A 20,900-nucleotide genomic window follows, 5' to 3' on the forward strand; every position below is an offset into this window, starting at 1 on the left:
TTACATATGACATTCAGTATCCTGTATAATATCTTCTTCTACCTTTTTATCTTTCATCTCCTCTTCAATATCTTCTTTTCCTCTATCAACCTCAGCAAACTCCTCCTGTCTGCTGATTATAGTTTGGTCGTGTTCCTGGTTGCTCATCTCTGTTTCCAGGACAGGTAACTCCATGGTTGAGCCAGCGTCCTCCTCCTCCTCCTCCATCTCCTTCTCCTCTTCGGGCAACACATCGTCTTCCTCAGAGTATTGCTGATTAAAAAAACATCAGGTGAAAACATTAGTACCACAAAATGAGATTATTCAGAATATTACACTTAAGAGTATCACCATTCCAGTTAATTTCATTATCAGTTTGTGCAAAAAAGTTAAAAAATGAAGAGCATCTCATGTACCACACTTGTTTCTTCAAAACAGGCTTCAGATATTTCCTCTCTGCCTTCATCTCCTCCGTCGCCCTTCTTCTGTTCTCCGTCCGGACCAGGATGAAGGAATGAGGGAGGATGAGCAAAGCGATTGAGCAGAGCGCCGCTGGCCAGAGATGTGGAGAGCAGAGAGTTAATGGGGATCGATGTCGAGGAGGTTAAGGGAAAGGAGAGACGGGATGAGTCGCTATTTAGGAGCTTGTTCTCGGTGCTGAGGAGGGAGGGCGAGAAGGAGGAGCTGAAGAGGAGGGTGGAAGACGTGGAAGGCAGGCTGGAGGGCTGGAGAGACGGGCAGGAGGAGGGCTGCGCTGAAAATGTTAAAAGGGGAGAGCTTGGCTGTGGTATCAGCGTGGACGTCGGCACTAAATACTTATTCTCCAGATTCGGAGGAGCATAGCTGGAAGCCAAACTTCTCCCATATGTGGCCTGCTGCTGCTGCTGCTGCTCTCCCGGGGCCATGTTTGGCTGCTGCAAAGTCAGCTCCCTCATCTCTGTAGAGAAACACATCAATCAGAAGGTCAAAGGTCATCACAAATCTGAGCTCCACCTCTTACTGACAAACACAAACCTTCAAAACCCTACACAGCATGAAGTATAGCGATGTATAAGCTGTTAAGTAGCATTCCTTTAACTGTTTAAACAAGCATTGTACTACAGTAGTTAAGGGTGTGTTGCTTAAAGAAAACCATCCATAAAAAGGGAGCAAAGTCTGGACAAAGTCCACATAGATTAGAGAGAGTTTCATTAGACACCAGGAGCACAGTAATGCATATATAACATTAAAAAAAATAGTAAAATACTATGGAAATCAGAAATCCTCCACACAGTAGTATATGTCAGCCAAGTACTGGTGAAACTGTTGAAAAGTATTTTTGCCAACATGAACAGACACCCGAAATCCAGCTCTGGACTACATTAGAACTCTTCCACTGCAAGAAAATGTTTAAATAAACACCAATAAGTTTTAATAAGATGAAGAACTGAGTTTTTGGTGTGCTCCAATCTCCTTCTTCATGTTGACAAAATACCACTTTATATTCATGTAGATGTAAAGTTTAAACTGCTAGACTGTGTGGAGGAAAATCTGTTATTTAGCTATAAGACAGAAAATCATATCACTACAGCTACTGGCCTAAACTGAGACCACGGACAAGGTGTTTCCTCCAACAACTTCTCTGTTATGACTCAAGTTTGCATAGGTGTGGTAGGTAGTAATGCTTGACGCAGACAACTCACCGCAAAGAACACAGTTTTAACACCGCAGACAGGTCGCTGACTCTGAAAAAAACGTGTCTCTTGATGTTTAATATCAGCCTTTGGTGTCATGTGGAGTCATTCAGTGGGTTGAAGCGATGAATCGGTTCCAGTTTACAGTAAATTTCCTCATACGACCAGCTGCCTGGTTAGAGAGCGCTGATTGGTGGGTAATATTGTGTACTTTTTTACCGTAATAACGCACATATCGGTGCCTACTCCCAAATTATTAAAATTAAAAAGTCAAATAAGGGCTAGAATGTGAAAGCAGCATAAACAATAATCGCTTACAAATCGCTTACAAACACAAAAATATATTAACGTGAATATATTCTTTAATGTTTAGATTTCCCCCCTCCACTTTATTTATAGAAAGCGTCACTTACAACATGTGACATTAAAAAAGAAACAGAAAATAATTAGGTATCATAATGAAATAAAGAAAACATACAGGACTTCACTTTCAGTTTGTTAATACAGTCAACATGATAACTAATAATAATAATAAATAATAGATAAATAACTTTACAGAAAAGGTAGGCAATAAAATCTGTTTGTTTTGGGTTTTTTTTTTAAATCATTGGAGCGTGCTAACTGTATGCGCACATTTCTGATTTTTAATGAGTTGGAGCTTTTTTTTTAACCTTCATTAAGTACAATAAACAAGATACATTCTTAAGAACAAAATGCCAGATGGAGTTCACAAACAACACATAAGAAATAGAAAGAAAAAAATAATTAAAATAAGAATAAAAACAGCGAATACCTAAATAAGTATATAAATAAATATAATAATAATAGGATAGAATAGAATGATAGACTAGTTAAATAAAGACATTAAAAAATACACTCATTTAGAGTTTTTACAGCCTTCTTATTAGTGCAGGTCACATTCTTTAAGAAAAACTTGAGAAGGGAGTTTTTGTTTGACAAACTTACATTTATGAATATGAAACTTAGCTAAAAATAATAATAAAATCTCATGATGAACATGTGTTTCTCTTTCTGTTCTGTTGTAACTTAAGAAAAAACAAACAAACGAGGACAAACGGGAAACACGATGACGTTACCGTAACTGTGTGTGTGTGCGGCTCATAGGAGGAAGCGAGAACGCTCTATTTCCGCTGCAGTAGCGACAAACGGGCACGTCAAAAAAGAAAGGAAAATGTGGACAGAAAGGACAAACTGAGGCCACAGAAGCGACGTCGGACTACTTCTAACGTCCTCGTAGAGCTCGGTTGCCAGGCAGTGGTTATTATTTAAACCTCACAGCCGAATATTTGACAGTTTAAGGGTCGTTTTGAGGTGAACTCGTCCACCTTGTTGTGTCGCGGTTCGCGTTGAGGAAGCAGCTCGGCTGAATTAGCTGCAGCCGGCCAGAGATGGGGACGAGAGCAAGCCGCCTACAGGAAGAGCCGGTTCCCTCTGCTTTCGGAAAAGATGGCACAAAGCGGGATTCCTACCGGCGCCCCCGCTGTACCAGGCCCACCAGTCTCATGGTGGACTTCTCCGGGAGCTTTGAGGACACGGAGGCCAACCGGAGCCGCTCGGAGGAAGGCAGCGACTCGGACCTCGGGCAGCATGGGGCGAGCGCCGACGGCAGCCCCGCTGACCACCACAGCATCCCCTCCAGCATCAGCCAGGCGTCACCTGCGGACGACAACAACAGCGAGGGGAAGCCCGAGGAGGACGGGAATGTGAGCCCGGAGGCTCCCGTCGACGCGGAGCACCAGCCCGAAGTGGAGACAGGCCGCACGCCCCACCGCACTTTTTCCGAGCGGCTGCCCGGGAATCGGCACTCTTCCGCCCGCAGCGTCGGCGCAAGATCCGCCCGGGTCCGAGGCACACACCAGCGGCCGGTGTCAGAGGCTTGGATCGGCCTTTACCGTGTCAACAACCGACATGGCAGTAAGTTAACATATTCACACAAAGCGGCAGCATTTTTCCATACATGTAATTTCTCTTTTTTTTCAAGCTTTTGTGCCCTATAAGTAACACTAAACCACAATAACTGGCTGGCCTCCAACAGAGGTTGATTGTGCTTTCTGTTTGTAGATGTTAACACAGCTCAAATGCGATTTTTCAAGCTTGACAAATAAAGCAAAACAAAATGACCCAACATCTAAATACCTTTAATGAGACAGAAATTCTGCGCACGACGGTCAAAGCTTCCATAAAACAGCTGATATGTATCCCCCCCAAAAAACAGAAGAGGTGACATGTGATCAGAGAAAAAATAATAGGAATGTGAATATAACGACCAAGAAATGTGTAAAGATGGTTCACTTGACTCAGACATAACAGTGACATGACATGAGTCACTGTGCAGTAACCCTGTAACACTATAATACCTACTGTAGTCACAGATTATATATAGATTTTAGTTCAAAATACAAAATGTGCAACAAAATATCAACATATTCATCACTGTATATTTTAGCAGCTTGTCTATACTGTGCATAACCACCGACTGCATGTATATAAAGTAACATCACTTTCTCTTTGCACTACTTGTATCCTGTTTACAGACATTGTGAGTTGTCGTCTACTTATTTCTATATTTATGTTCCTATATTTCCACCCACTTACTTGTAGGTAGAGAACAGTGATATGGTTATGTTGAATTATCTTTGTTTTCCTTTGTTAATCTTTCTGAACATTGTTGCGTGTAAGTACATTGAGATCTACTAGAAACTGGAGTCAAATTCCTTGGATGCGTAAACATACTTGGCCAATAAAGCTGATTCTGATAACAGTAAAAAAATATATTCAAGGGAAAAAAAAGCAACATTTCACCCCACAGCAGTCTTTAAGGTCAAGAAAAGCTGTTTGAACTCCAAGACAGCACTTATTTTATATCAAACTATTGATTTTGTATCAAAATATCTCCCGTCAAAACCCACAATCTACCCAGTCTGAAATTAAAATGGATTATTTGAGGAATTTACATTCCTGAACAGATAATCTTCTTTCCCGTGCTTGCATGACGACTGTATTAATCAGAGACCCCATTGTACGAAGCAGAGCCGGTGGTGTAAAACTAGAAGTGGTGACATACAAACTCTTTCATGTCTCAAAGCCTATTGACAATGGTCGTCAACGGTTATTCCTGCAGCTCGCAAGTTCAAAACATTAAGTAACCAACCGTCGCCCTGTGGTTAAAGTTCAACAGAAGGGGAACATGAGTGTGTAGAGGAAGTAAAATTGCCTTTTTTGGTCCGGATTAGATCATCAAACGCAAAGAAATGTGGCGGGGTGACGACGAACGTGGCATTTCGTGCCAAAACACAACAGGGTGGTGGTGGGTTTCCCAGGCCAGCCCTCTAGCAAGTGTAGAGAAATGGGTCAAAACTTGACATGCCCGCTCAGTGCTGCCTGGCAGCGGCTCCTACATGGAGGAGGAGAATGTAGGGCAGCAAGGCACCGTCCCATCCGTGGACGGCTGTGGCCATGGCAGCCCGGAGTCACTGTTTTCTGTGGCGCACGCAGTCAAATAAAGCTTCAGACTATTTGGGGTCAGTTACACTCAAGGTAACATCATTCGCGCTGTCTCCAGGACGAGAATACAGCTCTTACACTTTGCTGACTGTGTAAAGTCGGCCCCGTGTAATCTAGATGTCCGAACACGGGGTGCCTGCGCTCAATGTGATGTGTGCATCATCTATCATTTATGTCTCGCCGTGACACGACGGCGTGTTAATCTGGACTCCGTTGTCTCCGTGCAGATATCCGCTGTCCTTTCTGCTCGAAGCCTTTCCCGGGGGGTCGGATTGAGGATCACCTGTTGAGCTGCCTCACATCTCCTCCCTTACCTTACAATAGTAAGTATCAGATCACGGAAATGACTCCAACGGATGTGTTTTTTTTTTTTTTTTAAATAAAATAAAAAAAGGCTGGAAACGCTGATGGTTTCTGTGTGTGTGTGTGTGTTTACAGCGGATGTGCTCAGTAAAGACAGCGGCGAGTGCTCCATCTGTTTGGAGGATCTGGTACAGGGAGAGACCATCGCCAGGCTGGCCTGCCTGTGTGTCTACCATAAGAGGTAACCAAGCTCACGTTCATAAAATAATAAAATGCGGACAGATAAAACAGAAAAGGAGAGCGGTAGAATGCAAATGAGTGCAGGTGAGATTGTGCACACGGTTGTAAAAGTGTATTTAGTTGTTTCCAGATCTGAAAGAGTGTGGTAACCAGGCTGAGTTTCTGTAAATTAAGGAAGCAAAGGTTGTTTTTGTACAAGCGCACATATCACTACTCATACTTATAATCACAGCAGCGACTCGTTGTCCTTGACTATGATGTGATATTCTCAGAAGGTATCATGTTTAGAAACCATCGAGCAGCAGCATCATTTTTGAACATACTGCAAAATTAGGGCTGCAACTGATGATTATTTTCATTATTGATCAGTTGTTTGCTCCATAAAGTGTCAGAAAATGGTGAAAATGTCAATCAGTGTTTCCCAAAAATCCAAGATGACGTCCTAAAATGTCTTCTTTTGTCCCGAGCAACAGTCTACAATATAAAGATATTCAGTTTACTGTCATAGAAACTATCAATACATTTAATATGCTGATTAATTTAGTAGTTGGCAACTAATCCAGTAAGTGCAGTTTCAAGAGTGACTTGATAAATACTTCAGTCCTCTAATAATTTAGTATGCAAGTACATAACATGGATATTTGTCAGCAGAGATTTCACAAGTGTCACAACAACAGCACGATCATTAAAAAGTAATCAGATGTAGTCACAGATCCACCAGATCAGCCGGCCAAGTGTTTTATAAGAGTTTGGAAACTTCTAGGAAAAATAAATAACCGTGACACTGTGAAAGGACCACTATTGCTTAACGCTACGCATGTTTCAGCCCATTTACTACAAATCATGAGCAAGTCATTCTCGAAGCATGCTGTAATGTCGAAGAGTTTTTCCCCCAAACTTCCAAGGAGCTTTTTCTTAGTTTCCTGTAAATTTCAGCACAGTTGTGAGAATGGATTTGCTGAGACATGAAATACACAGAGATTAGGCAATCTGCCATAAGGAAGATCATTTATGCTTCTTTTTTTTTTTTTTCTTCTTCTTCTTCTTCTTTTTTTTTTTTTTTTTTTTGGTCAAAGGTATCATTGTTTGTTCAAGGTGTTGTAAAATCAACAACAATAAGCAGACGTGATACGAGAGAGAGAACGTTGACACTCGGGATTAAATCAGATACGTTCAGCTCAGATAAAGAAACCATAAAACACGTCTGTCTTTTGTATCGGTGGAAAAAGTGTCGGCTCTCCGTTTTGTACCACAGGTTTTTATTTTTTTTTAATTTTTTTAGGTGTGGCCTTTTGGCTGTTGTAATTGCAAATTCTGGTCCGCCCAGTGGAGCAGCTGAGATTTGGAAAAAACCTTGAATTTCAGAATCAAAAAAAAAAAAAAGGACGACAGAGCCGAACATAATCACACAGTACAACAAAGCCGCGTACTACACCAGGAAAGTAGAGTTGCATTTATTAGCGATTAGCTCATGAGCTCCTGCTTTCTGGCGTCTTTTACTCCTGGTCCCGTCTCACTTAAGAAGCCAGAGAGCCCTTAAACTTAATCACAGCCCACTGCGGTGATTACATTTAGTCTGGTTTCACACTGGGTGTAAGTGGATTAAGTCATGCGGGAGACGCTGCTGTCAAAAACACACCGTAAGAGCTTTTCGGCACATTAACATGAGTTAATCAGAATGTAATAACGTCTCCGTGTCTCCACCTCTTTGTCTGTAGCTGCATTGATTCCTGGTCCAAGGTGAAGCCCTGCTGCCCCGAACATCCCTTCGATTGACTCACAGGTCACATGTGTTCCCCGCAGTGACCAACCAGACTCAGGTATGTGTGTGTGTGTGTGTGCGTGTGAGTGTGACTCAGTAACCAGGACATGAAACTAGTCACAGTGTTCAGCATAACAATGCTTCTGTTGAGATAATGCAAGCATCTGGGTTCCCACGGGTCCTTGAAATCCTTTAAAGTTTGTGAATTTGAGGGGGTAAAAATTTTTTTTTTAAAAAATCAAGGCCTTTTTTGAGAGAAGACATAAATAGATGTGGGTTATTGAAAGTGCTCGAAGAAGACAAGAGACCACATAGTCTGTGAGCTTCTGTAAAGCCTGCTAGTTCTCATTATAAAAACTCTGTGTTGTAACAGTAATTAATCCTGATCCGTGTCTCAAACTATTCCGTGTTGGGGGCCTTGAATTTGAGGCAACTGGAGCCTGGAAAAGTCCTTGAATTTGATGTTTAAGAAGGCGTGGGAACCCTGAGACAAACCTAAACCATGTTTGTGAGAAGCAGCTATGATGTAATAAACCAGAATCTACAAAGGTGTCGCTAGAGTAGAATATAGCGGAGTTGCGACTAACGATTATTTTCACTATCGATTAATCTGCTGATCATTTTCTCAAGTAATCGATTAATCATTTAGTCTATGAAATGTTTCTCAAGGAAAAGAGGAAATAGTCACATTTGAGAAGCTGGAACCAGAAAATGTTTGTTGTTAAAAACAAAAAGATTATTCATTTATCAAAATATTTAAAAATATTTGCTGTCAATCGACAAATTGATTAATTGACGGATCTCTAGATTATAGCCCTCTTCATAGCACAATAGCGTATTGCATAATAACACAGAAGAGTCACAAGGACGACTGTGATTCATTTGGTGAATGTGGAATCTGCAGACTACAGTAAATACAAAAAAAATGACATAATCAGTGTCAAACATTAGCTCATCAACAATAATTACTCATCATTTTCATTATTAGGATCAGTATTTTTTGATATTTGATTTTCTGAAATGTTTTAACACTAGTGTCGATGCGATAGCTGCATTTTGGCACCAATATCCAAACTTACTACGTCATCAAAACCATATTTAGAATCTGACAAAAAAAAAAAGCCCAAAAACTGCAGATTAAATGATTTTCTAAATTCAAGCAGTAAAATTAGCAGAATGTGGATTTAAATGAGGAATTAAACAAGATTAAAAAAAATCTGAGCTGATGCCAGTTTTCAGGACTCTTGTGCTCTTGTGGACACATTGTGGTCGGTAGCAGCTGTATTTATTACACAGCCAATGTAAACAGATGTTGCCAGTAAACAGATGTTTCCTGCATTGAGTTTAACGTGTTTGAAAGACATAAGATGAGAACGGTCACAACACCAAACATCAGCGTCCACAGGCATGGGGTTTTCCCACAGAGGAAAGACACCGATGTAGGCTGATGATATTTTATAGACTAAACAATTAATTGAAAATGAAAATAATCTAATGAAAATAATCGTTAGTTGCAGCCCTAAATTGATATCTGTCATATTTCACATATTGTTGTAGACTTTATTTAAATACAGTCATTACAGGATGCACCACTAATGGTCACTTTGTCTCTTTTTTTTCTCCTCTCTTACAGGAGACTACACTGAATCCCAATGAAATCTCAATAAAAAAAAATGTGTAATTGAACAAATTAAAGCCCACTGTCCCTCTCAGACGCAAACCTTTTTATTTGAGCGGAGAACAGACGATCCTAAGAGGAAAGCTACAGATAGCGACGCCCCCCGACGCTCTCCAATCCGGATCAGTCCATTCGAACCCGGTCTAGACCATTTCAAGCAAACTCAAACTCCCAACAGTACAAAGCCAACAACAGCAGCCGCTCCGTCTAAATCTCCGGTCGAGACCCCCCTTTGTTGGAACAGAAGCGGATGGGTTCCCGTTTCTATTTTTAATGGACTTGAACGAGCAGAACATACAAAAAAAAAAATATGACAAATAAAATATTATCATCCCAGAAACGATGGAACTTGCCCCCAGAAAGATGTTGAACTTGGGGAGGAACGCAAAAACAAACAAACATACAAAAAAAAAGTTGTCTTAACTGTGACTCTGGATCCTCTCCTGTGTATTTTTTCTCCCTCTGAACGGGATCGGTCATTTTATCAAGTATTTTTCAAAAAGAGTATTGTTCCATGTCATACATCGGATGAATGTTTCTTTCCTCGGCTAAACCCCCCAAATGAACCGACCTCATACTGAAAGCGTGAACTGTTACCATACAAACGTTGCTTTATTTTTTTTGAGCTAGCTGGAGGTTGAGGGCTTGTTTTTTTTATTTTATTTTTTTTATTGGTGAATGGGGGGGCCGCCGTCGCTTGGTGTTTTTTCTGTTTTCTATTATCTGTAAACATTTCAGGGGAAGTTTGGGGGCTATTTTTTTTTTTTTTTTCTGAGTAGGTCAGTTTCTTGTAGGTGGTTAAGTTAGCGCTGAGTTTAATGTGCTGCTACTTGGTGAGTGTTTTTTTTTTTAGGAAGGTTTGTAGGCATTTCATAGGGCCATAGTAGCGCTGGTGTTGGCACCGATTTGAGCACTTTTGTCCCTCAAGGCTGATTTTTCTTTTTTTGTTTTCTTTTGTTTTGTTTGTTTGTTTTACACAAAGTCTGGGATAAAGTTGTGTGTGTGAGTGTGCGTATGCGTCCAGATGATGACCAGGGACAGGAAATGTCCTGAGCATGACTGTATATTCTTAGGAAAAGTGTGTGTGTGTGTGTGTGTGTGTGTGTGTGTGTGTGTGTGTGTTTACTGTAAATCGCCCACAAGTCTGCTTGGTCAAGCGGGTTTTTTTTTTTTTTTTTTAAACTTATGTCACTCTTGCAACATCCTGTTAACGTGTGGCATTGGTACGCAAACGTGGATCACGGTCTACTCTGAATGCGGTTTGGGTCCCGCTACCCCCCCCTCTCCTCTTCTCCCTCTTCATTCTCAAACACTCTCTGGGGTATAGTCCGGATTTTTTGGACCAGACCCGAAGCGACGGTTTTCGCCATCTGGTTATTTTAATGCCAGATCGGGGAGGGATAAAGGGACTGAGGGATGTATTTTTGGGGCATGTTTACACCATGTGGTATCTGCCTCCCCCCCTCCCCCACCCTCTTTCCCGACACTGGAGGCTATGGACAGATGATGGTTAATAATTACATAACTAGCCCCCCCTCCCCTCCCCTTCCCTATTTTTAGGATTTTAGCTATTATATTACCACATTATGATCATGATTATCGCTTAATGTGCTACATGGCTTTCCTTTGCCTTTTTCTGTGTGTGTGTGTGTATGTGTGTGTGTGTTGATTGCCTTTGCCTGGTGAAGGGGTTCTTGTGCAAGCAGGTTATTTGTAGTGTGGGATTTTTTTTTTTTTTTTTTTTTTTTTTTTAAATGGCTGAACTGAGGTGGAAGCCCAACAGCGAAGCGAGGCTGCTCGACAGATGCTGTCTGATACAGGTTGTACCCAGGCCGGGGGGGGGGGGGGAACGGGGAGAGAACAAAAAAAAACAAACAAAAAAAAAAAAAAACATGAATTGATTGCTTTCGCTGCCTGCTCAAAAGGCGAGTCGGTTCCATGTGTTAAAATCTCTTTCCTGCAGTGGTTATGGATCAGCACAGAGGTCGGCCCGGTGCACGGGTTTCCTACCGGCCAGATTGTTCACCCTGGCCCTTTTTTTTTTTTTTTTTTTTTTTTTTCCCCTCTTGTAGTCCCTGGTATCCTGCAGTCTGAGGTGCTACGACTTGTCCCGCCACTAGAGGGCAGCCCTGTGCATGTTTCTCATATATATATATTTTTTTTGTATTGAAGAATAGAAAACTAATGCCAAAAGTCTGCCTGTATGTGCATTGGAGGCATAGTGTGAGAGAGTGCCGAGGACGAGGTGCATTGATCATTAGATGTTACATTTGTTGTGGTGATAAGTTATGACGTTGTATACTTTGGCTGGGAGGGGTGGGGTGTTTGTGTGTGTGTGTGTGTGTGTGTGTTTTTGGGGGGGGGGGTGGGGGGGGGAGGTTTTGGTGGTGGTGGTTGGGTTGTCGATAAAGATAACAGGACAATCTAAAAACCCCACGTTACTCTCGTTTTATTTCTTACCCCCTCTAAGCTGTGTGGTGCAATACCTCAATTTTTACCAATGCTAACTAAACGCTCTGTGTACAAACTAGCTCCTATCCAACCAAGGATGGTATTTTGTATAAATGTCCCTAAATCCTTGGTTTTGAAAAGCAGGGCACCCGATTTTTTTCCCCCCCTGTCTGCCCTGCGCTTTGAGACCGATGTATTAGATGAGAATGTTTTTCAAAGAGTCACCACCGTGGTTTCTGCATCCCCAAGATATGGACAATCTGCCTTTTACTCTGGTATAAAAACAAATTGAATTTTATTTATTAAATTGTAAATATGTAATGCAATTCAAGAAAATGGCTTGGTCTTTGTCTGTTCATTATACTGTTTCTAAGCTCCGATCTTTTGTATGTCTCAGAAATTGTTTTTATATGTATTTTTTACAATAAATATGTGTGAGAGATGTTTTGTGGATGTGTGTTCTTGTGTGTTTTTAAGTGTCAACAAGGCATTTGTGGTTGTTTGTGTGCGGTTTAGTGAGATCTAAAACAGGAAACACTTTCCTGAAGAGTTTTGGTTTAATGAGAGTATTTAAATGAATCTTAACATTACTAAATAATGACACAAATAAATCTTTTACTACTACTACTACTACTACTACTACTACTTTCAAAATAATGGTATCCTACTTTATTTAGTGACTCACAAACTAACTCTATTAATTCTGTAGTGTTTCAAAATGAAGCTGCAAAAATGTGAGTTTCATATCAGCTCTAAATTCTATAATGCTTCATGATAAAAGTTTAAATTACACATGTTTTAAAATATATATATACAGGAATAGTCTGAATTCAGTTAATTTATTCTTACCTGAATGTACATTGATACTGAAATATCAGCAAAGACACATTACAATTACATTAAAATAGATAAAAAACCCAAAAACCTTCACGTGTTCAGTGCTCAGAATTAGCAATATTGACTGTATGTAGCTGACAAAAGAAAGTTGCAGAGCTTTTGCTAGTATCACATGATCTTCCTCGACCATTTCTCCTTCTGTGCCAAAGGTAACTTTCAATCTCAACTTTTTAAACCAACGTGGACAAGAAGTCCTCAACGTGCTCAGAAAAAAAGATAAACGAATTGTGAAGATGTTTTTCCACTTTGCACAGTTTCACAAACTCCATCTGCTGATGAAGATCATGAAATACCACCGAAACCTGGAGGAGAGCTGCTGAGTGGAAATTGTTGTGATTTTCTTCTCTCTTTTTTTTTTTTTAGTTGACTCATTTTTCAAAGGTCAAGAATTAACTTTCAATGTTGAACAAGTACCGTATGCAGCTGTGAGCCCGACTAAAAACACAATGTAGTGTTCGTTCAAACAATACAAATGTCTGATAATCTGTTTTGTTTCACTTCCTGCTTTAATTGATGAAATAAACTGAGTTGGTGGCAATTTACTCTTATCGCTGTAATTATAATCTCTGCCTGGCAACAGCTGAGACATGTGGTTCCTGAACGTTTTCAGGTCAAACATTCTCAGACACAAATTAGATAATAAATATGTCTCCTAAATAGACTCGTCTGTGATTCGGTACTGAGCTGGTAAAAAGTGTAAATCACTGTGTGGACAGGAAAATAAACTTCCCATTTTTATGTACAGTTTAACTGTGCTTAAGCCTACATGTTCAACCACTACACTTTTTGCCGCGGACCCTCTAGAAACAGACCGTACGACCCCTGGAAGTTCCCAGACTCCATTTTGACGACCACTGACACAGTATGAAGCAACAGCAGAGTTTCCACTTTCTGTTCTCAAAGTTAAAGACAAACTTCAAACTGTCAGGAAGTGAAACTCAACCCTCACTCATCACCACAAAGGGACCGTTTCATATCATTTTCTTCCTCACACAGACTGTGTGTCGGCGGACACAAACACAAGTACAGACAACAGAGAGAAGGTAAGTGAACAAACATCCACTTTATTCTCGATTATACTAACTAAACTTGTTGTGTGACTGTTTATCCGGCTGCATTTCGTGTGCTTTAAATATTTACTGGTACTTTAAACAAGGCAGAAAATATGATGTAATTCATAATAATCCTTTAAAGTGGGTGTTCATTCACATCATCATCAAACATTTATCCCTCATAGCATCTAAACATGCAGATTGGTTTTGTTTGCTGAGGTTTTGGGGGGATTTTTGTGTGTTATTTTGGGTGAACTGACCTTTAAATTGCCTGTAATATAGAAGAAACAGATGCACTGAGTCTAACGTTCATTAGCTTGTATCTGGGTGATGTCTGTATTCGCTTTAACTTCCCTGAACGTGCACTCGTGTTTAAAAAGTTACATCCATAAACGTTTAGATAATCATTAGAAAATATGAATATTCTGTACAATTAATGCAAAAATACCCACCAAAAATGTCACTAATGTCATGTAACATACCTAGTTTTAGTTAAACATATGTGGATGAACAAAGAATTGGTTTAATAAAAGGTTAGTTAAGTGCTTTCATGTGTTATTTTAACAGAAGTTAATATATATCTACTACATTTATGAGCCTTTTACATGGACATTTTGACACGACTCAGTGGGAAAAGCGCTGATGTAATTAATGAAATGAATAATTCAGTTTCAGGTTCCTGGTATTGTAGGCGTATGTGTTCACTGTCACGGCTTAAAGGGACACTTGAATACAAAGAAGCCATCGTTAATGTTAGTAGTTAGTAGTAACAGCTTTGCTTTCTCTGTTATGACAAGTCAAAATGTCTGCGGTTAAAAACGCTGATTGTCTTGTTCCTGTAACTGAATGCAGCTCTAAACTTCGCTGCAGTGTTTACAAATAAAAAAAAATTACACCTTAAATAAAATCTACTGGATTTTTATAGTATATTATGACATATTGGAGAATACATGAATCCACACCTCTCTCAGTTTCTCAGTTTTCCCACCAACATGTAAGGGAAGTTGCCCTTTTAGTTCAAGTTTTACTTCCTGATGGTTATTCAGTTCTTGCATCAGTCAGCAGCAGGTATGGTTGCATCAGAAATCAAGTTTTAAGTAAAACTCCAGATTTGTTGTAAGAACATCTGAGAGTTTAGAGAGACAGACTGTTTAAGTTCAGCTGTTCTGTAGCTCTGTAACTTTATTGCAGCTACATTTAGGCTCACACCTTGTTGGCAATATTAATTGTGCTTTCATGTGTTATTTTAACAGAAGTTAATATATATCTACTACATTTATGAGCCTTTTACATGGACATTTTGACACGACTCAGTGGGAAAAGCGCTGATGTAATTAATGAAATGAATAATTCAGTTTCAGGTTCCTGGTATTGTAGGCGTATGTGTTAACTGTCACGGCTTAAAGGGACACTTGAATACAACGAAGCCATCGTTAATGTTATTAGTAGTAACAGCTTTGCTTTCTCTGTTTAAGTTCAGCTGTTCTGTAGCTTTTCTACAGTTATTGTCAATGTTTGAATGAATCTACAACTTTATTGCAGCTACATTTAGACTCACACCTTGTTGGCAATATTAACTTACAGTATAATCAGTCATGGAAAGTGATTGAGTACAATTTTTATTCAATTTTGAGGAACTTGTACTTTACTTCACTATTTCCATTTTATGCTACTTTATATTTCCACTCTACTACGTTTCAGAGGGAAATATTGTACTTCCTACTTCCCACTACATTTATTTGACAGCTTTAGTTACTTTTCAGATGAAGATTTGACACAATGGATAATATAACAAGCTTTTAAAATACAACATATTGTTAAGGATGAAACCAGTGGTTTCCAACCTTTTTGAATTTTCTTATAAAAAGCAGTGTGTAGTCGGGGTCACATTTCAGACGTTTATGAGTTGTTAACAGCTCCACCAAATAGTGATTTTTCCCTCTAAACTTCTCACATGGTTTCATTTCAATAAATGTTCAAATGATCCAATATTTCAACAAAGATCAAAGATTAGAGAAAAAGTCCAAAAAACTGAAAACAGATTTGTGTATCAGAACTTTGTTTTTCATCTTTCCTCTCACATTAAAATTAAAATAAAAGCTATAAAACAAAATACACTTAAAACACAAACCTTCAAATATTATTTGGGGTCATTTGATTATATTAAATAGGATCTTCTGCTAATGTTTTTCATTTGCAAAAAGTTAGCCTTTCTATTAGGTTGAACTTCTGTCTTTGTCCCACAGTTTCCTCCAGAATGTCGAACACAGCAGACTCCCTCACGCCCGAAGAGATGCAGGACGCCGCCGTCTCTGATGTGTCACCACCAGCGTACTCCTACCAAGAGCAGCAGCCTCCACCTTACTCTGCAGCACCGCCGATGTACACTCCAGCCAAAATTGAGACAACTTACACCTATCAGCCTACCTCAGGATATGAGTCCTTCCGCGATATAATCCCAGAGTCCGTGCCGGACACGACTCCACTCACATCCTCGTATTCCTTTGACGACAAGACAGTGAGGATGGCGTTTGTTAGGAAGGTTTGTGCTGCTTACTTATGTGACTTTTGAGAAATATATTATAAGATAAGTATAACTTCAGTATATTCTGGTGGAACAACAACAGCTGCAAACTTTCTCTGATGAGGAAAAGCTGATATCTTATCGACATGCTTAGCAGAGGCACAATCTCTAACCCATCAAGCGAGAAATCTGGATAAGAGCTCTGCGGGTTGTTGTTAGTAGTATTTGGGCACTGTTTCATAAAAAATTGCTTTGCACCGGAATTTCCCAAGCTAAGGAGTCACAAGAGAAATATCAGAGGTCACCAAACGATTAACAGGAGAAGCAGAAAAATTCTGCAACACCACTTTGCCCTCGTTTTTGCTTTTTTCTGTAAATTAATAGATAATCTTATCTACTCAAGCCTCTAAAAATCATGTAAATGAATCAATCTGAGAAGGAAAAATTACTTGATGACTAACTGGTCACAAACTGTAGACACATGCAACCTGTGCAAAGAGCCTGTAAGTAGAAATTACATTGTTTTCAAGGATCAGAAGCCAAAAAGATTGGGATCTACTGTCTTTAAGCCAAAATTATGATTCATTAAAAAAATAATAATTTAAAGAGCAGGTTTGCAATCAAGTAGACGTTCAGTGACTCCTTTTAAAGTCACAGTGACACAACTTTGCACAATTAATGGCTGGTGCAAAGATGAAAATTAAACACTATCCTGACGTCTGCACGGTGCAAAGAATAACAAAAGTCTTCAACAAGGATTTCTGGAGAGTAAACTCAAAACTGGGCAGGCTGGGAAGTAAAAAATAAACATTCTTTCTAATTTAAAAGTTGATCAGTTAAATGTATGATTGAAATTAAACAGAAGTTTCAATCCACACATGTTCACGAGTCATGTGTCACTCTAAAAAATCAAAGCTCTTATCTGTAGGTCTTGAAAACAAGATATCATGAAGACAAACTGTATTTATACGTTACGAGCTAATCTGACAAATTATGTTTATATTCGCCTTTAACATCAGTTCAAGTTTCTCCACAAGTGTTTATCATTTTTTTATAAACACCGTCCTTTCTTCCCTTCCTGTGCAGGTATTCAGCATCTTGACCCTCCAGCTGCTGTTCACCTTCAGCGTGGTGTGTGTGTTCACCTTCTCCACCGTGGTCAAGAAGGCGGTGCAGGACAACCTGTGGGCCTACCTCAGCTCCTTCATCATCTTCGCCGTGGTCGCCACCGCCCTCAGCTGCTGCAGGTCCTTCAGTCGGCGTCACCCCTGGAACATCGTGGGGCTGGTGGGTCGCAAACACGAGAGCACAAAACCCCAAATATCTGACGGGGAAATTGATTTTACACAAGACAGATACTGATAAATTAGAAATACACAAAGATTTTAAATAAAAAGACTGAAAGGACAGTTAATAATATAATAAAAGAATAAAAGTAAACACATCTTAGATATGAAATACTAGAAGTCAGTCACATCCTGGACAGAGATGTGAAATATTTTGGTGAAGCAGGTGCCAAAAACGTCAAACCTCAGCTAAATGTTGCTCAATAAAGTGTTTTTCTGGAAAAACCACTTAAAGTTCTTCTCCAGTCAAAAATGTTTATATGTCTGTGTGTGTGTGTGTGCAGAGTTTGAAGACTTTTCACATTCATCTGCTGAAAGTGGAAAGTTTAAGTTTAAGGCGTCTACCTACCGGCAGGATTAGTGACATCACAACTATTTTGAGGCCAACTGTGAAAACTTTAATCTAGAGCTGCAAGGATTAGTTAATAAACTGATTAATTGCCAACTATTAAACTAATATTTTATGGTTTCTTTAGTCTTCTATGACAGTAAACTGAATATCTTTGGTATGTGGACTGTTGGTCGGGATAAAACAAGACATTTTAGGAAATCGCCTTGGAAACAGCGATCAACATTTTTCACCATTTTATGACATAATCAAGAAAATAATTGACAGATTAAAGACTTGAAGCCTCCGGTTCAAAGTGTTTTCAGTGAAGTTTTGAAGACATCTTGCATCCAGCATTAAAACTTTTGAAATGAAAAATATTTGTATATTGATAGATTCTGGAGAGAGAAGGAATAGATGTCATTTTAAGGATTTTTAAGGAGATAATTTAACTTTTTTGTGTGGAAAAACTGTATGAGACACAAATTATTAGTCAAGGCAGAGTATTTTCAGTATCTTCAGACATGTCTGGAGGGGATCTTCAACTAAAATCTACCCAAGCACAAGTGTAAATACTAGATTCAACTTAGAGAAGATACAGTTTGTATACATGAAAAACATCCAGTGTTGCTATGCAGTAAAAACATAAAAGTTGTGCTTTGGCATATCTTTTATTCACAGCTTGGTTTTGCACAACCTTCAACACATTTAGACATTTGGGTGTTTTTTTTAAGATAAGGTGATAGATTATATCTGTTGTTGTTTCTGAGTAAAAACCTCAGTTTCCTGTTTGAAGTTTGGTTCCCGTACTCACAAGTTCACTGTGTGTCTTTGAGGTTTTGGTGGCGTTTTTAATTAGGACAGACTTGTCCTGTGTTGTATTGTTTAAATGCACAATTCAGAGTGTAGCACAAACACTGCTGGGTTTAGAAGTGCAGGTCATATAAAGTAAAAAAAAAAAACATGTGCACTTGATTGTCCTCTTTTGTGAAGGCCTGGATATCAGACAAATTATGAAGAAACGAGTTGTTTTAATGACGTATTGATTTTGTGATTTTCGTGACAACAGGCTGTGGTCACCCTGAGCCTTTCATACATGGTGGGAACCATCGCCTCCTTCCACAACACCAACGCTGTCGTCATCACTATGGGAGCGACGCTGGCCATTTCTCTCGCCATCATCGCTTTCTCAGCTCAGGTCAGACACACACAGAGGCTGAACTGAAACTCCACTTGCTTCATGTATACTGTGATCTGTATACATTTTAAGTGAAGCAATGTGCACTTTTTCCATTGCTTTTATATGCTAGTTTTTAAGTTCTGGCACTTAACTGTTTGTTGCAAAGAAAATCCATATCTGACATTGTGATGATGCGTGTTACAAGAGCTAAGAAAGTGTCAGAAGAGGCAAAATCTCAATGTTTTCTCAATTATAGCTGTTCAATCATCCTCTATACTATAATTATACTTTGGACGAAACAAAAAGAAAATAGCTATGTGTCTTTTTGTCTCCAGGTCCTATTAAATTGCTGAATTTGTGAAAACTCTGTTTCACATTATGAGGTTGGAATCCAATCTGCAACATTAGGCTCTAAAATACCTTTGACATTATTATAGTCTATCCATTTTCATGGTTATTTATTACCATATGTATGTCGTTTGTTTTTATTGTAAAGAACTTTGTTGCACAGATTATGAAAGCAGCCACATTAAGCGATACATGACAGAAAATGTATTAATGCAGTTTATGTTCTTCTGTGTTTGTTGCAGACTCGTATTGATTTCACTATTTTTTACGGTGTTCTGCTGATTCTGGCTGTGGACGTTCTCATGTTTGGGTTCTTCTGCACCTTCTACTACTCCTACATCACTGATGTCGCCTATGGATGTCTGGGAGCTCTGCTGTACTCCCTGGTATGGAACAAATATATAAACTTACACAGTTTGCTATTAAGTAGAAGGAACAAAATCATATCAAAAGTTCTGCAGGTTAAACGGTAAAATTACTGACAGGTTTGCTTCCCCATCCTGCTTTGTTTTATAAAGCGTCACAGATAAGAGTTCACCAGTCAGCGTTCGTTATAACCGCCTACGGACAGAAATACAAGCTGTTTCCTCGGGTCCTGAGTGAAGCGCTATAAACAACAGTTCTGCAGTCAGAAAAAAAAGGAAGCTCGGTGCAGCATTCATTGTGGTGTCAGTTACAGCACTTGTGACTTGTTTTTATTTAGAGCAGGTTTCGTGTTCAGCAGCAAAATATCAATATATAAATATCCTTTATCAGACATGTTAAAGGCCTTCTCAGTTACTGAGATGCTGGCTTTTAAATGGGAAACTTACAAATCCTAATTATAACTGGGAAAAGCTCAAATATATCCGACTTAATATTGAAGTGCCTAAAAAAAATCAAGCAAATAGTGACACCTCATGTTAGCGAATGTCTGTCTTTCGAGGGATTAAACCCACATTTACTGGATATGCTGTTATATTGTCACTGCACAGTATATTCAAACCTTTATCACACTATATAGATGACAGAAAATCACAAAACACATTTTATATCCCTTTAAAAATCTATTTAATCTCTCACCCTGTCCTACATACTCTCCTCTCTCTCTCTCTCCCTCCCCGTCTGTCTGTCTGTCTCAGTTCCTGATGATCGACTGTCAGCTGATGATGGGGACGATGAGCTACCGTCTGGATCCTGAGGAATACATCAACGCTGCTCTCATGATCTACCTGGACATAGTCCTCATCTTCCTCTACCTCCTGGGGAGGAGGTGAAACTGTGTTCACACACATACACACACACACACACACACACATACAGACAGACAGACACTCCAAACTGCAACCACAATCAAAAAGCTAATTTTTTTATTATGTACATATTGTAACTTCATCCTGTTTTAAGTGACAATGAATGAATGATGATCGGTGTTTTTACAGAATATTGTCTTTGTCTCAGTTTTACATAAATAAAACATAATTAAAAACTGTATTTTATTCTGTTTCTTGCATTTTATGTTAACCAATACAAAAACATGACAATTATTCAAACAAACAAAAACATTTATTAATAAGACACATTATTAAGAAGTAATGTCAATCCAGCCTAGAAGACGTTTCATTTTGTGTCATT

At 39.2% G+C, this 20,900-nt stretch overlaps 3 protein-coding genes across 4 annotated transcripts in view; 2 read left to right on the forward strand and 1 right to left on the reverse strand.

The window, feature by feature from the left end:
- tep1 (telomerase-associated protein 1) overlaps positions 1–1,855 on the reverse strand; it is a 30,524-nt gene extending 28,669 nt beyond the window's left edge. Inside the window, exons 1-3 of one of the 2 annotated variants that reach the window (XM_044367556.1) lie at positions 1,662–1,855; positions 396–916; positions 43–252 (exon numbers count right to left, since the gene is read on the reverse strand). In XM_044367556.1, coding sequence (XP_044223491.1) covers positions 43–252; positions 396–914 — 729 coding nt within the window. In that variant the 5' untranslated portion in view covers positions 915–916; positions 1,662–1,855. The remainder of the gene's footprint in view (positions 1–42; positions 253–395; positions 917–1,661) is intronic. The other variant, XM_044367555.1, reaches the window with a different exon arrangement.
- Positions 1,856–2,784: 929 nt separating this feature from the next.
- On the forward strand, positions 2,785–9,194 carry zgc:66427 (uncharacterized protein LOC406256 homolog). Its single transcript, XM_044369277.1, has 5 exons — positions 2,785–3,587; positions 5,405–5,500; positions 5,616–5,721; positions 7,439–7,540; positions 9,116–9,194. The coding sequence occupies exons 1-4, from the start codon at positions 3,062–3,064 to the stop codon at positions 7,494–7,496; spliced, it is 786 nt and encodes a 261-aa protein (XP_044225212.1). The 5' UTR covers positions 2,785–3,061; the 3' UTR covers positions 7,497–7,540; positions 9,116–9,194.
- A 4,080-nt stretch (positions 9,195–13,274) lies between these two features.
- On the forward strand, positions 13,275–20,759 carry si:ch211-284o19.8 (protein lifeguard 1). Its single transcript, XM_044367550.1, has 7 exons — positions 13,275–13,321; positions 13,418–13,551; positions 15,807–16,102; positions 17,171–17,371; positions 18,828–18,956; positions 19,529–19,672; positions 20,408–20,759. Exons 1-7 carry the CDS (start codon positions 13,275–13,277, stop codon positions 20,540–20,542), a joined length of 1,086 nt encoding a protein of 361 aa, XP_044223485.1. The 3' UTR covers positions 20,543–20,759.
- Positions 20,760–20,900: the final 141 nt, after the last annotated feature.

The sequence above is a fragment of the Thunnus albacares genome, chromosome 12 (assembly GCF_914725855.1).
Source record: "Thunnus albacares chromosome 12, fThuAlb1.1, whole genome shotgun sequence".
Taxonomy (NCBI): Eukaryota; Metazoa; Chordata; class Actinopteri; order Scombriformes; family Scombridae; genus Thunnus; species Thunnus albacares.

Excerpts from the sequence above, each read along its gene's own strand:
- zgc:66427 (XM_044369277.1), top strand. The coding sequence starts at position 3,062 with ATGGGGACGAGAGCAAGCCGCCTACAGGAAGAGCCGGTTCCCTCTGCT. Across the intron at positions 5,501-5,615 it reads TCCTCCCTTACCTTACAATA|CGGATGTGCTCAGTAAAGAC; the intron begins GTAAGTATCAGA and ends GTGTGTTTACAG. Across the intron at positions 5,722-7,438 it reads CTGTGTGTCTACCATAAGAG|CTGCATTGATTCCTGGTCCA; the intron begins GTAACCAAGCTC and ends CTTTGTCTGTAG.
- si:ch211-284o19.8 (XM_044367550.1), top strand. The coding sequence starts at position 13,275 with ATGTTCAACCACTACACTTTTTGCCGCGGACCCTCTAGAAACAGACC. Across the intron at positions 13,322-13,417 it reads GGACCCTCTAGAAACAGACC|ACAAACTTCAAACTGTCAGG; the intron begins GTACGACCCCTG and ends TCAAAGTTAAAG. Across the intron at positions 18,957-19,528 it reads TCATCGCTTTCTCAGCTCAG|ACTCGTATTGATTTCACTAT; the intron begins GTCAGACACACA and ends TGTTTGTTGCAG.